At 56.6% G+C, this 15,323-nt stretch overlaps 4 protein-coding genes across 4 annotated transcripts; 2 read left to right on the forward strand and 2 right to left on the reverse strand.

Moving 5' to 3' along the window:
• Positions 1–6,157: 6,157 nt before the first annotated feature.
• On the forward strand, positions 6,158–7,513 carry BDZ83DRAFT_572392 (uncharacterized protein; the record flags this gene model as incomplete). Its single annotated transcript, XM_060504499.1, has 1 exon — positions 6,158–7,513. A coding segment is annotated over one exon (1,356 nt), but the record flags the coding sequence as incomplete, so codon positions are not given.
• Positions 7,514–8,964: 1,451 nt separating this feature from the next.
• BDZ83DRAFT_205022 (uncharacterized protein) lies at positions 8,965–10,286 on the reverse strand. The gene has a single exon (XM_060501672.1). It carries the CDS (start codon positions 9,914–9,916, stop codon positions 9,074–9,076), a length of 843 nt encoding a protein of 280 aa, XP_060367502.1. The 5' UTR covers positions 9,917–10,286; the 3' UTR covers positions 8,965–9,073.
• A 1,093-nt stretch (positions 10,287–11,379) lies between these two features.
• BDZ83DRAFT_649564 (uncharacterized protein) lies at positions 11,380–12,717 on the reverse strand (the record flags this gene model as incomplete). Its single annotated transcript, XM_060510293.1, has 1 exon — positions 11,380–12,717. The coding sequence occupies one exon, from the start codon at positions 12,715–12,717 to the stop codon at positions 11,380–11,382; it is 1,338 nt and encodes a 445-aa protein (XP_060367503.1).
• Positions 12,718–13,066: 349 nt separating this feature from the next.
• BDZ83DRAFT_649565 (uncharacterized protein) lies at positions 13,067–14,437 on the forward strand (the record flags this gene model as incomplete). The annotated part of the gene is made up of 1 exon (XM_060510294.1): positions 13,067–14,437. One exon carries the CDS (start codon positions 13,067–13,069, stop codon positions 14,435–14,437), a length of 1,371 nt encoding a protein of 456 aa, XP_060367504.1.
• Positions 14,438–15,323: the final 886 nt, after the last annotated feature.

Here is a 15,323-nt window from a genome sequence, read left to right on the forward strand (position 1 = left end):
ATGTACTCCGTATGCTCCAACTGTATACCATGGTGGCCCAGATTGTCGAATGGTGCCATGCGAATTGGAGTATTGGACGCTACGCGAGTGGTGACTCTGGTGAGGGCTACTTTGGACAGCATTATTGATTCTTGACTGCAGGTGGCGGGCGGCCTGAGCACATCGACTCCCGAGGACGGCAAGCGCAATCTATTATGCTCATAAACATCAATTTAGGCGTGATGCCGGGTTGCAACGGCAGCAACGCAACGTACCTCTACGCCCCCGCAAGACGGTCGAGTTGGACGACTCTTGACTCTATTCGTACAGTCACGGCCAAGGAGACTGGTCGAAAGCGTCGCTTGTCAGGTTGTCTGTGTGTCCAGCGTTGCCATGGACCTGGGGACCACCTGCAACCCTGGAGCAGTCACAAGACGTGGGCTGCTAGCGTTGGAGTGTTGCAGGGCGGAGGTTGAGGAGGGATTTCCACAAGAGGACGTTGGAAATGCAGATTGCCTCCGATTATCATTTCGTCCGGGTTGGGATTCTTCCAGGACGCATCTGTATCGGTACGGATACCAAGTGTCTTCAATCATACTCGGGTCTCTCGAGGGCAGAGATCAACGGCGGGATTCGGTCTGTACTGTCCATCTCGTCAGCTAGCCCCACGGATCCATGCTTGTGCAAAGAATTGGAGGGGGATGATGGATCTGCGCCGTTGGTGGTTCTGAGTGCTGACTCTCCAGTCAATCAATGTGTGGTGTATTTGTGCTCGTTGGACAGTTGGAGGGCCGATGTGTGCATGCATCGGTGCAGGTTTGTGCAAGGCCACGGAAGGGAACGCGCCTTGGAAAGGTGAGGCTAGGGAGGGAATAGCCCACATTGGCAGTTGCCCACCAGTGACCACGCACCTGCCCAGTCTGCCCGTCTTTGCAAGTTGCCAGTGGCCTAGTGTAGGGAAAGTGCCCACTGCATGACTGCCCACCTGGAAAAGCCTGGAGAAGGAATCTGGGAAGGAGGAGTCTCCTCCCCCGGTCTTGCTCAGTGACCCTCCCCGGCAAGGGTCTGCAGGGGTTGAACGGCGCAAAATTGCCCGTAGCGTCGCATCACCGAGATTCGGCCAATGATCTGCGCTCGCTTGTCAGATTTGCCCCTGTTCTCCGGTCCACCTGGCACGGCCTCGAAGGAGCAACAAGCCCCGGCAGAGGACGAACAGGGCCAAAGTTGACAGCAAGGCCGATGGGAGGACCTTGGAAAGGGACTTGCTTCTTTGCAGGAAAGACCACCCAAAAAGCAAGTATTCAATATTGGCGAGGGCGGGCAAGGGCCTGGGTTATCCTTACTCCACTTTCTGCCCCACCTCACATCATCTAAAGCTCTGCGGTACGTACCCGGCGGCAACCATTTCTGCCCATTTTTAGCCCGTGCCCCGAAAAAGCTAAGCCCCTCTCTCCATTTCCTGCGGGCAGCGGCTGCTCACCATCTTCCACATCGTCCGTACCTCAACTTCCAGTGCCGCTCAGCCATCAGCCAGCAGCTAGCAGCCAGCAGCCAGCAGCCAGCTCCGAGCAATGCAACGCGGGCAATAAACCGCCGTCTGACGAGTTTGCTTGCCAGCAACGGATGTGGTGTACTTTGTGCGGTACAGCACAGCACGGCACAGGAACGGTGCGCCTCCTTTTTTCTCCACACCACTTTGCCTTCCCGCCCTCCTACGGAATAGTGTGCTCTGCAGAGTATTACTGTGCGTACCTACTGCAATAAGGCGGACCATCACTGCCCGGGCTGCTGCTTGCCAGCTTGGTGCTGTACGAATATCGTGTGCGGACTACCGAGTATGGGCGCGGCGACGGCGTTGGCCAGTGATCAGGTACGGAGCACCGCATCTTGGAGTACTGGACTAGCTAGTGACTTGCTCCCCTGACCGTCGACCTGAGAGCTGACCGTTCCGACCAACAACCACCAGAGTCTAGAACAGGCACACGGACGAGCACGCCATGACAGAGGGACCTCGACGGTAGACCATGACCAAAACAGCAATATCATTTCGCGAGATTTACCACCCGTCCCACCGTGGACGTCCGGCAGTGATGGCGGACAGGGGCAACACATGGTCAACACTCATCAATGCATTGTCGTCAATGTTAGCGTTTTCCGGTGAGAGTCGAAAGTTTGGCTTCCACTTGACTATTCTGGACGACATCGAGTCCAGGGTACTATCAAATAGGGAAACAGATGCGCACGATGCGGCACCGTCCAACAACACGGTCTAAGTCTGTCAATCTCTAGACTCTAGAGTAGAAGAGTCCAAGAAGCCAACGGCCCCTCTGTTTGCCAAAAATAATACAATACGTCCGCGTCTGCAAGATTCGGGGGGAGGAAGATCCCGGGTCTACGCGCTTTGCTCGCAAAGGGGATCCTCGCCTTGACTCAACGAACCCGCTGGCAGAAGCCATACGCCGCAATGCTGCAGAAGTGCAATGTTCCAACCGTTTGGCGGGCAGGGACGAGAGTTCAGCCGTGACGGTCGAATCGCATTGTCTTTCATCTCGTCTCTGGGCAATCGTCCATTCTACACAAACCCAATCCAACAATTTCGTCCCAGCTCTGGTCAGGGTTGGGCTGCGTTGTGCTTTGTACACGAGAGAAGAAAGATGCCTCTCGGACGACAACCCGCCGTCCATGTGCCTTGTCAGCTCGTCGGTCTGAAAGCTCAAAATGGTATCCGTTTGGCTCCAAGGAAGTGACCGTTAGCCCTCAGGACCCAGTCAGAGTCAGTGAGACTCAGACTGACTTTGCTGTGCCCAGGGGAGTTGCGTAATGGTCGGGCGACGTTGGCTGTCCCTCTCGGCCGTGGATGCTGACGGGGATGCAATACTTCGTACACTACGGATACGCATAACTCGTACCGGTCGGGGCTAGCTGGCATAGGAAAGGTACTTGACGGCGGTCTTCAGGTGTGGTGAGAGTAATAAGATGACGGGCCGGAGAAGCACCACAGTCGTCGTACCACACAGGTCAAGCCATGCCGCCTGCGTGTGCACGAAGTGAGGACCAGTAATTGTTCTTACGAATACTGCAGGTAGGCAAGTCGTGCACTTGTGCCAGCTGGGCCTTGACTCACCTGCAGGGCCTCATGAAGTGTAGACTGTCGGTGCCATGGTAGGTGGTGAACATGCAAAAAGGGGGTTGACGCTTGGGGACGACGGGAAGAGGAAAAAATAGAATCGAGCCAAATGTAAGGTACCTTATGCCGTACCTGAGGTGCACTAAGGTACTGGTAGACGTCTTAGCTAAGGCAAGTACCTTCTCGCCTTGAGCCACGGCCAAAGGGTACCGCACGCCCCCCTGCACACCCTCGAGTTTGTGCCTGGACTTGTTAATTGCCTTCGCGCGGTACAGCCCAGCAGTGCCCGGCTTGGTTCCTCTGCCTTTCCAGCAGCCAGCAGCCAGCTCCCGTCCCTTCTTCCCCCGTCAGCACCGCGATCAACCTGGACCAAGGTACCCGTGTACAGAGTACGAGGGTCAGGTACTTGTCCACGCGTGTTTCTCGCACATAAAACAGGTGGTGGGATACTTCGGACTTCGTACCCGCCATCCCATCACCACCCACCCGGTCCATGCTGGCCCATCCCATCTCGTCCCCTCCCTCCCTGACGGTCGACCTGAGCCCTCACCACACTCCTCCTGGACTCCTCCCTCTCCTCTCGCTCTCTTGGTTCTCTTGGTCTTTCTGCTGCCACCCCCGTCCGTCCTGATCAACCCCCCGGTCTCTCGTCCCTCGTCCCTTGTCGTGTGTTTCCATCAATCAATCAATCTCCCATCCTTCGCTGCCTCGTCCATCCACATTCCTTCTTGCGTCCCCTTCCATTCCTTTACACCACCCTCGCTTTTTTCTCTCTTCCCTTCCCTTCCCTTTTACTCCTCACGCTCGCTCTCCTCTTGTCGCCCCCACCTCTCTCCCGACCTCGTCTCTTCGACAGTCGAATTTCGACATCCTCTCGCCTCCGTCAAGAATCCATCCGGCGACGTCGAACCTCCTCTCCTCCGATTCTCAACCTGCGCCTCCTCACGCCGTGAAAGGGGTCTTTTTTGCCGTCGAGCCGATCTAACCGCCCCCCTTATGTGCTTTGGACGCATTTGAAGATCGTCGTCGAGGTTCCGCGCCGACAACCTGCCAGTTTCCCCATGCATTCGACAACGGGAACTGCCATAATCTCAGCCGACGTGACGGATCAATAGACGTCCTCGCCCAATTCAATCTGACGATATCTCGTCGAGTCACTCATTTCACACACACCAAAAACCAAACGCCATCACGCTCATTGACAATTCCTTGTCAAGTACATTCGTTCTAGAACACCCTGACAAAGTGAGTCGCCAAGCGTCTTGCGAGCATCGACGCACTTACTAACACCGGAATGAAGACACCCATCTACTAAACACCAATATTGGTAACATTACAATCGCTAAAGACCTTCAATTGAATATACGATAATCGGGAAACGAAACCATGCACGCCAAGACCGCTCTTCTGGCCGCCGCCCTCGGCCTGGCCTCGACAGCCTGCGCCGAACAGGAACGGCCCAAGATCTACTTTCCGCGTCACGTTAAACGACAGTTTGTGAATTCGACGAGCACGAGACAGGAGACGTTCCCCCCGGCGCCCGAGAGCACCACTTTCCAGTCCACCGCGTCGGCCTCCATCAGCTCGACGTTTGGTGACATCCTCACCAGCCTTTCGGACTCTCTCTTTGGCTCATCGTCGACCATTCCCACGCCGTTGTCGACTTCCACAATCTCCTCGGCCCCCGAATCCGCACCTCCGACGACAATTTCCACCACAGTCTCGACCCTCCCCGACGGAAGAGTGACGACCGTCATCATTTCCAGCACCGTCATCTTTGACCCGACAGAGACGACCGAGACAACAAGCTCCGCCGTGCCCACCTCTACTCTTCCCCCGGTTACCGTTCTGCCGACGACCAGCGAAACCTCGACAGTTTCCAGCGAAGCCGCCTCGACCTCGCAGGCTGCCGCGACCACCCAGCCCACGTCGACGACCCCTGAGACGACCACTGCCGCCGTTCAGTCGAGCGCCGCCGCGACCTCTTCCGAGGCTGTTCAATCCTCCGCGGCTGCGACTACCACTGTCGAGTCCGTCCAGACGTCCGCTGCTGCCAGTACCTCCGAGGCCGTTCAATCGTCGGCAGCTGCCACCTCCGCTCAGGCTCCCACCACCGCGGAGGCGTCATCTATCGCTCCTACCACTGAGGCCGTCCTTAGCTCCGCTGCTCCCACCAACGTCGAGGTCACCAACTCGACCGCCGAGGCCGTTTCTTCGACGCAAGCTGCTACGAGCGCCCAGGCTGTATCCAGCGAGGCTACCACAGCCGCATCCTCATCTGGTATCCTCCTGGCTCCCACCGGGGTCGTGTCCGAGACTTCCAGCACCCAGGCTACCACCTCAGCCGAGCAGGCCCAGCGTTCTTCGGCGGCTGCGAACCCCGAGACTACCAGCGCGGTTCCCAACGTCAACGCTACCGAGCCCGTCGTTTCGTCATCCCAGAGCTCCGTCGTCCTTCCCGTTGAGACCACCACTTCTGCTGCCGTTCAGGTGACTTCCGGTGCCTCCACCGAGACCACATCTGCCGCCGTCTCCGAGAGCAGCAAGCCCACTAACCCGCTGGACCCCATCGTCTCCTTCGTTTCCAGCCAGGTCGCCGTTCCCACGAACCTCACCGAGCCCATTGCCAACGCAACGTCGTCCGAGGCCCCTGTAGCCTCGACGTCCGATGTTGTCATCCCGACGCCTACCGCACTCCCGGCCCCTACGGACCCGACCTCGACTAGACTGCCCATCCCGACCGAGCCTGTTGCCAACGTCACCTCCTCCGCCGAGGCCTCTGCCGCTCCCACCACGTCGCTCCCGGCACCCACTGAGCCCGTCGCGAACGCCACGACCTCTGTTGAGATCTCTACTGAGCCCACCACCAGCAGCCTCCCCGTTGTGAGCAGCGAGCCCGTCGTCAACATCACCTCTTCCACCGAGGTCCCCGTGTCTGTTTCCACGACCGCTCTCCCTGCTTCCGATGTCATCAACGCCACCTCAACCGAGGTCCCCGCCGGACAGACCACCACCAGCGCCCCGGTCACCATCACCGACAGCACTGCCATTTCTGTTCCGACAACAACTGCTACCGGCTCCGTTGAGATCCCCGTGAACACCACGTCTACCGAGACCTTCCCGACTACCACGCAGCTCCCGACCTTGTCTCAGCTGCCTACGGCCTCCACTACTATCAGCAACTCGACTGACAGCTTGACTGTGGCTCCCACGGCTACGCCTTCCTCCCTCTCGTCGACCTCAGTCGCCAACGAGACCGCCACAGCCACCAACGTCGTCCCCACTACCACCGAGTCTTTGTCTACGGAGCCTGCCGCGACCACCACTCTCCCCGTGAACACTACTGTTCTCTCGGAGACTTTGATCGAGACCACGCCGACCACGCCTACTGTCACCGTGCCGCCTACGACGACTCCCATCATCACGAGCATACCCGCCACGGCCACCATTACTGACTCGGAGTCCTGGTTGCCCAGCACCATCATTGTCGAGCAGTCCACTTCGCTCAGCACGCCCACGGAGGCCCTTGCCCCGACGTCGACCATTCCTCTGCCCTCTGACCTTCCGAAGGTCATCAGCGGCCCGGACCCGAACGTCGAGCAGCCCAAGGACACCATTCTCCTGCAGATTGGTTTCCTGCACGGTGAGAACTACCAGCACGTCAGCAAGAACCCCAACGCTGCCGCTCAGATCTTCACGTGCCTGCCCAAGGCTTTGGCCGATGCTGCCGGCCTGGACATTAGCCAGATCCAGATGACCAAGCTCGTCCCCTATGACACGTCCCAGACCCTCGGCTACATCACCACGCTCGCCAAGTTCTACTACCCCAAGAGCATGGTCGACACCCTGCGCATGGATATCAAGATTCCCAACTCGGCCATCTACAACAACCCCGATCAGCTCGTCTACAACCTTACTCAGAACATTAACCCTGCCATTGAGATCATTCCTGGCCAGGAGGATGACGGCACCTCTACGGGCGGAGACGGATCTTCGTCTACCTCTACCCCCAACAACCCCAACGACCCCTTCGGCACCGGTGATGACGGCTCCAACCAGTCTCCCATCCAAAAGGGCACTGCCGCCGCCATCGGTATCGGAGCTGTGGGTGTTGCTGCCGCGTACGGTGCTGCCATGTTCATCATTGCCCGCCGCTACAAGCAGAAGAAGCAGGCTCACCGCCGCGCCAGCTCCCTCACCTCATCCGAGATGCGCTACACCGGTGCCGGCAGCCCGCCCATGATGGGCGGTGCCCTGATGAGCCAGGACTTCTCCAACTACGGAGCCGCCGGTGGCCGCGAAAGCCACGGCAGCGGCCGTACGAGGGGAAGCGGTCCCGGCAACTCTGCGAGGACGGCCTACATCTCGGCCCCCGTTGCTGCCGAGAACTCTCTCGGCTGGAACTGATTGACGACATAGACGCCATTTCCATATCTGTCACCATTTTACGCTTCGATACCCTTCTGGAGGATCCTGTTTGAACAAGATGCTAGGCGGTTGCCCGGTATCCACCGACGGCATTTAGAGAGGGCACGCCCCTCGGCCACGAGCCCCATCTGCTCGAGAGATTTCTTTCTTTTTTTGTCTTTTTGTCTACAAATACCCTTCTACCGCGAGTCGATCAATGTGGATCGGCTCGTCGGCACCCTATTACCAAACGCACTCAGCGCCGCCGTGTTTCCTGCTCCGTCGCGGGCGGACATGGCTGGTGCGGGTCCATTTTTATTTTTATTTTTTAATATCTTGTATCTGTGTTGAGGATCTATACATGGGGCGAAGAGCTGGATGGTGGGACGCATCACAATCGCGTCTTTTCACGACATGCGAGGAGTTGGAAAGTGGCTGGGAAAAAAATGGCGATACCCTGGGGGGAAAGGAATATAGGCCGGGCTTCCTTGTATATTTTTGCAGTCTGAGGCGTGGCCTCTTCACCTCGGTCCTTTTTTCTTCCCCCGGCCTGTCAAGCTGAGATGCCTGTGTGTTCGCGCAAGGGCGTTTTCAGACAAGGGGTCCCTTTTTCCCGCAATGTCGCAGATACAGCGAATAGAGTAAGAACAAGAGAACGAGAGAACCAAAAAAAAAAACAATATTAAAATCACTGCGTCCGAGGGTCCAGCGTCGTAATGTGTGCCGACCTGCGCAGGCTGTAAATAGATCCTAGTTTAGTCGCCGTATATATCTGTTGCAGCACCCTGCGTATGCGTATGCGTCAGCATGCGCATCCCTGTCTGGTGACCTAGTTGATTGAATGTATCATCGGCAATTGGGCATCACGTGTAAGTGGCTAGCATTCGTTATAAGAGTATCAACTAATAAGTAATACCAGAGCGCGGCAGGCTGATCTCAACGAAGAGAGACGCAGCATACTTGACCGTCTCGAACTCGTGCAAGGTCGAATGAAGCACCGGTCAAAGTCATGGCATGCCAATGAGCCATCATGAAGGCGAGGCTGAAGCTTTAAATAGGTACGCGAGCCACGTGGTGAGGCAGGCAGGCAGGCAAGGCTAGTGGAATGACATTGGGAAGGCAGTAACACGCATTGTGGGGAGAGTGTGGGGTCACGTCGATGTGGGAAGGCGCGGCCCGGAAGTGAGGCCGACGATGTCAGGAAGGTATCACGGGTGGCGTAAGAAGAGCGATCAAACATTGGTTTTTTACCAACGACTTTCCATGCACGCAGCGAATCACACTTTGCAGGAACCATTTGATTGAGTCTGCATTCATCGCGGCCGTTGCCGCCCTCAGTCATGCCAGGGTCGCCGCCTCTCTACGACCGTTGCCTCTCGAGCACCCTACGACCGTTGCCTCTCGAGCACCCCACGATCGTCGCCTCTCTCATAATCCTAATCCCTCTCATCCGCCCTCATCCATCCCTCACCCTCATCCATCCCTCACCCTCATCCATCCCTCACCCTCATTCATCCCTCACCCTCATCCCTCTCATCCCTCATCCATCTCATCCATCCCTCACCCACCCCATAGCCGCTTGGTAACCACCAAGTGGTCCTGCTCATTCCTGGACACCACTCTCACCCGCAAGCATGGCGTCTCCGTATCGCGATGGAGCGAACACTTGGACCCGCTCAGTACGTCTACTTGTTCGACATTGTCACTCAACGCCTGCCACAGACAGTAGTTCTCTCGGTACTCAGCCCCCTCCAGAAAGCTGACAACCTTCTGGTACATGTCGTCGTCCACGACGACTCCGGCGAGCTCCTCAATCACGCGCTCGTAGGCCATGCGCTCATCAACCACGTTGAGTGAAATCAGACGCGCACACACCGTCATCGCCGTTGCGACCCATTGCTTGTCGGCCTCGTTTGCAAAGAGCTTGGGCGTCATCTCCAAGCGTCTCTTGAGAGACAACGGCTCGTTGGCCGCGTCGCTGCCTTCCATGTGGAAGGCGTCAAACAACCTCTGCAGGGTCTCGTTCCTTGCTTTGAGGTCGGCAGAGAGCCTCGCAATCTCCTGCTCTGAAGAAAACGCATCCTCACATGACTGGAGTCTTTCCAGCATTGCTGTATTATCAGCTTGGGATCGTTCGAGGTCCCTTGTAACCCTCTCGACTTCGCCCCTGGCCTCACCGAGGTCCTTCTCGACGCCCATCTTGGCATTATTCAGGGCGTTATACTGAGCCATCAGATCACGAATTCTCTTATCGTGATCCCTTCCTTCATCTTGTATCTTCTTCTCCAAGGCCTTCTTCTCACCCATGCTCACCTTTAAGGATCCGATCTCGGCCGCGGCCTTCTCCTGGCCACCCGAAAAGGCGCCCATCTGTCGGCTGAGAGACTCGACGGCGGCCTTCATCTCATCCACGGCGCTGGCGGTGGTCTAGCCACAGGTCACGTTGGCGTTGAGCCGATCCCTCTTCATATAGTCTGTCCCGACCGACTTGGCGTGTTTCTTGGGCGCGGACTTGTTGACGCGGACGAAGTGAGGGCGTCGCTGTTCGCGCTGCGGCGGTGGCGGCGGCGGGAGCATGAGACCCGGTGCCGGTCTAAACCCCAGGTATGGGGACCTGCGTGTAGCTGCAGACTCGAGCGCGGAGTCCACCTCTGGCGTCGGCTCCCTCTGCCACGTTCTCTCTGCACCAAAGGTCACGGTCTCGCGCGTCGGACTCTCTGGGACACACAGCTCGGGACCCGCGGTCGCTAGTGGAAGTGGTCTTTCTGCCAACGATTCGGCCGCTGCACCCATTTTCAGAATGCCAATCACGTGTTGGCCGTCGTTCTCACCAAGCACCCGGTCGATCATGGCGTGCAGCTGATCGCGCGGGCCACTCATCACAAATACCCCGTCGGGTCGAGTAGGATCAACAATCGCGCCGTGATGGCCAGTATCCTTTGTCACTCTGAACCCGTTGGTTCCTTCTTCCAGACTCACGTCGAGTCGGCCAAAGGCGGGCCTGTTGGAGATCTCGGGCCGACGCCGTTTGTTGGCTGGCAACGACGAGCTAGGCCGCTCGCGCTTCTCTTCCCCATCGCCGGTGCGATTATCTGTTTCGAATTCTCGACTGCTGGCGCGGTCGCCACGGTCTCCGTGTCTCGATGAATCGGAATTCTGCGACATGTTCTAGTGGTGTTAGCAAAAAGTTTGATGAAGAGGTTTGGTTACGTACAACAAGAAAAGCGGTTTTGTATTTGCGTAAAAAGGAAGAAAGACGAATCGGTAAGGTAGCGCGCTTTGTCTTGCCTCCTTGTGAATCGAGAGTGAGTTCCGGCCCCCACTTCGGTGGCCTCCGTGTGCGGTGTAGTCACCTCGAATCGGTCCGGCCCCACTGTTTCTGACAACCGCCGACTCGAGCATCCGAGGAGCCGCCGGGTAGACTACGACATTTTAAGAGGGTCAGGGAAGTGAACATGTCGCGGGCTTGATCAGAGTGGCCGCTCGGCAGACTTCGATCATTCAACAGGGTCACGGGAACGAAAGCACATTTCACGAAACAAGTATTTTGTAGCGCAAAGTTTTCAATTTGATTGCACTACCCCCCCCGGTGAAGGCCTGTCCACGCCTCCCAATCGGGAGCTCACTCACGCCTCTCGGTGTGCTCATCCATGCCTCTCAGCGGGCTCCTGATGCCTTCCCATGCTCATCCCCGCCCCAATGGGCTCCCCATATCCCCAATGCTCATCCAAGCCTCCCAACGACCTAATCCATGTCCTCTCGCAATCGCTGTCCCGGTCAGTGACCCTTCGTCCTCCGACATCTCGTCATCCACGCCTCAATGGGCTCCTCATGCCTCCCAACGCTCACTCCAGCCTCCCAATGGACTAATTCATGTCTCCCCGGAAGGAGCTCCATTCGACCGCGGCATTGAAACCGCTCTGCAACGAGTTTCCGCTGTCGCGGACATTATCCTCACTAGAAGCATCCCTCTCCTCGAACAGGGGGCGGTGGCCGATGAGCTGCTCAGCACTGTAGCGGTGCGTTTCCGGATCCTTGGGCAAGTTTGCCCTCTGCTCTCTCCAACGCTTGAATTCAAAGCGGACCCAGGGACACTCCACCTGCTTCAATCTCGCGACAAAAGCCAAGGTCCAAGGGTACACTCCTCGAAGGTCCCAAGACGTAAATCCCTGATCGATTCTTTCCTTCTCCCACAGGATCCAAGGCTTCCGGGAGCGGATGGGGGGCATGTTGATGCGGCGGTAGAACATGATCTCGTACTGCTGCACCCAACTGAGCTCTCCAGAGCGCTGGCAGTCATCCCAGTTATGAGCAGTCGTGTTGCATAATGGACAGCCCGAAACGAATCCAGACTCATCCGGGATCGGACAGTCGCAGAGATAGTGGTGCTTGTGCCCACATGAGCCGCAGACGGCAGCGATCTTGAATCTCTTGCTGGAATCAAGACACTCTAAGCCACGAGTCTCGAACTCGGCCTGTCTTTGCCTGGTCAAGTGGACCTTCTTGCGGTAAGGGGGATAAGTCCTGGATTGCCAGGTCCACTTATCCTTCACGGGCTTGTTGACCAAGAGGCTCTGCCGCTGGGCCCATTCCTTAGCAGCCGAAAGCCTCTGAGCGTCCCGAGAGGACCCGGCTTCATGAGTAGACCGTTGAGTCTCACTTTGGTAGAATGGACTTGTGTCCCGATGGCGTGATCCCCCGCGACTGTGATCGTCGCGCAGGCGATACTGCTGCACCTCTCTCTGCTGGTATTGCGGAGGGCTTCTTTCGCGGGAGTGACGTTCGGGGTAGCGCTCACGTGGAGCCGAGAATCCAGAAATGGACGGATCGCATTCGCTGGCCGGAGGAGGAGCAAAGTGGCTGCTGTTGTTGGTGGCCAGCATTCGAGCCCTCGAACGGGCATCCGCGGTCTTGAATTTGGCGTCATTGGCACGTCGTTGATACTGCCGGTCTATCCAGTCTTTTACATCTGGCTTATGGAAACGAATCATCACCCTGACTTCTGTAGCTCCAGCGAATGACGAGCTGGCCAAGTCATTGAAGGAGCTGGCCAAGTCATGGAACTTGCGACCACACTCTGCCACTGAGCCAGACACATAAACAGTGTTGTCTGCGAGCTTCGGCGTCGATCCTAGGACCCTTGGCGCTTTCGCCTCCATGAGATCTTTCAACTTTTTACCCAACTCTTCAGGTTTGTCGCCCATTTTTTCGGCAGCAGAAAAATGGTTGTGGTGGTGGTTTTTGTTTGTTGTTGTTGTGATGATGGAGAAGAGGAAGAAAAAAGAAGAAAAAGGGAAAGAACGTGGGCAAGTCCAGTGGTCCAAAAGGCAAGTAATAGAAATCACATGACCTTGGAGGTTTGGAGGGAAATAAAGGACTGCGTATTCGCAGTCTTTTGTGCAGAGGCACACGGGGGCGCGTGATGCCTACAGCTTCCAGGCCGTGGCTTGGATGCCTTGGTCAGGCCGTAGCTCACATGCCTTGGCCTTGTCCACCTGTCCAAGGGCTTCCATCGTCTCCCCTTCAACCATCAACTCAACCCATGCTTTCAACATGGCCACGCCACGACTCGTACCCACCTTTGAGATGCCTCTGATGAATGATGTGAAGGCCAGGCTGCTGGAAGCTCTCGATCGAGGGGACTCCCTCTACACGATATCTCTCATGTTCCCAGACATTGCCAGAGACGTTTTGTTGTTGACTTGCTCGCATAACAGCACGGTTGACCAGCTCGAAAACGACTGCAGGCATGGCAGGAATTCGTTGATGCTCCTGCATGCGATTCCGCGGAAGCTGCTGAGGTCTCTGATCCAGGGCACCCTGGCATTTGACGCTGTGCATTCACGAGACGCGAGCTGCTACCCGGAAAAGGGACAGGGCATCTATGCCATTGACGTATACATTGAAAATCGAGGAGGCAAGTTTCTCAGTCACGACGAGATAACTAGCGTCATTGCCGAATTGAAGGGTTATATCAAGGCATACCGGATCAACTCGCGAACCCTGCAGGGTCATCAGCGTGACATTGGTGACAGGATGCTCGTCAAGAAGGCCTATGCCTTTGATGATGCATTTGGGACCTCGGCGAGCGACAAGACACGGCTGATTACCAACGCTGCCGACGTGTTTTTGGCCAATAACTTGGTGAAGGCGCTCCAGCGCAGACAGCGTGTGGTTACGGACTCTCGTCATTTCAGAGTGCATCAGATCCAAGGCATGCCGTATGTCGGATGCTCCGGTGACCTTGAGACCCGGGTGCCCGGTTACAGGACCAACAACGCCCTTGGAGGCAAGCGCACGCTGGACCCGGCCTCGATCAACACGCCGTTGATACTTCTTCTTTCGGCCATTAAGGTCATTGGACTGGTGCCCAAGACGGTGTCGAGAGTGATACTCAAGACCTGGGAACCGGGGTTGCTGCCCATGGCAGAAAGGCTCGTCATTTCATTGGCGCACTCCAACTATGCACAGGATGGCTTGAACGTGGCCGAAGGCGGCGGGCAAAGGGGCAAAGACAAGGCCTCAACTATGCGGCAAGTGGAATCTGAAGTATTGTGTGTGCGGCCCTTTTTCAACACAAACATGCAGCTTTCTCTTGCCGACCTTGAGCAGAGACGTGTGTTTCTGGACAACCTCGAGGCGATTGACGGCGCGAGGGGGGAGATTTTGAAGCTGTCTCGTGAATATGACATGCACAAGCTTACGCTGGACAGACTGCTGAAGCAGTGGGAGACCGAGCTGAAGAAGGTCATGAAGAGCAAGACGGACAGCTTGCGATTGCAGCACACTGCGGTCACTGCCGAAGAGCTTCAATGGCAGAGGCTCGACGATATCACAATGAGGGTGTGTCTACGCCTCGGGATAGAAGACGACGAAGACGAAGAAGACGAGGGTGAGGGTGAAGGGGTCATAGTCCTGGACTAGACCACGGCGTCGTAGAGGAGGCCGCTTTAGGCGTTCCTGACATCGTGGAGTAGACCGTCATGGGCGTCGTGCCGTCGTGACCGAGACCAACCGTGGTTAGATAGATGTGTGCGTGCTGATAATAAAATCTATTTCTCGTGAAAACCATGTGCGATTATGCGTGTCTCATTTGTCTCGTCTGTTCCGGTAGTGTGTGCTCAAGTTTGGTGATCTGGACGGCATCGGTTAGCTTTATCCAGTAAGTGTTGCTTATTATCGGGGTGAAAACATGGACGCGTGATGATTGGGACTGACGGGTGAGCGTGTCTGTGAGAAAGCTGCCAAGTGATTGAGTCATCGCCGTGCCCAACAAATGCTTGACACTCACTTGCCAAACGTGGCCGCGCGGCACCTTCCCATACACATTTTCGCATCTCACTTGAGAAGTAAGAGGGACCATGTGACTTCATTCAGGCCAGCCCAGGTATAGAAACCATGGTGATCTCCCCCCATATCGGCTTCTCACACAGTATCAGTAAGTATTGATGATGGTCCTGACCCGATTGCTGTGGCGAACTCCAAGATAGACGACTCTTTATAAACGCTGACTCGCCGCTGTTCTTCCCGGGCCCTGCAAGTCAACAGATCTGTAACAGATCTGTACCCAGGAACGCTGCAGACGTACGACTTGATCAAGACCGAAGCCAGATAGAGACAGACTATGATTGTCCGCACCGCTCGCGGAAGGCACGCCGACGGGCTTGTTACCGCGAGCTCCGTCATGTCAACAAAGGGCCCCTAGGGTGAGCAACCTCGCGCCTCATCTCTACAAAGACGACGACTGTCCCCGGGACGGTCTCCATACCACGTCGACCATGGGACGCCTCATCTCAACGCGGTCGATGAA

This window comes from Colletotrichum acutatum (assembly GCF_030867785.1).
Source record: "Colletotrichum acutatum strain CBS 112980 chromosome Unknown BDZ83scaffold_24, whole genome shotgun sequence".
Taxonomy (NCBI): domain Eukaryota; kingdom Fungi; phylum Ascomycota; class Sordariomycetes; order Glomerellales; family Glomerellaceae; genus Colletotrichum; species Colletotrichum acutatum.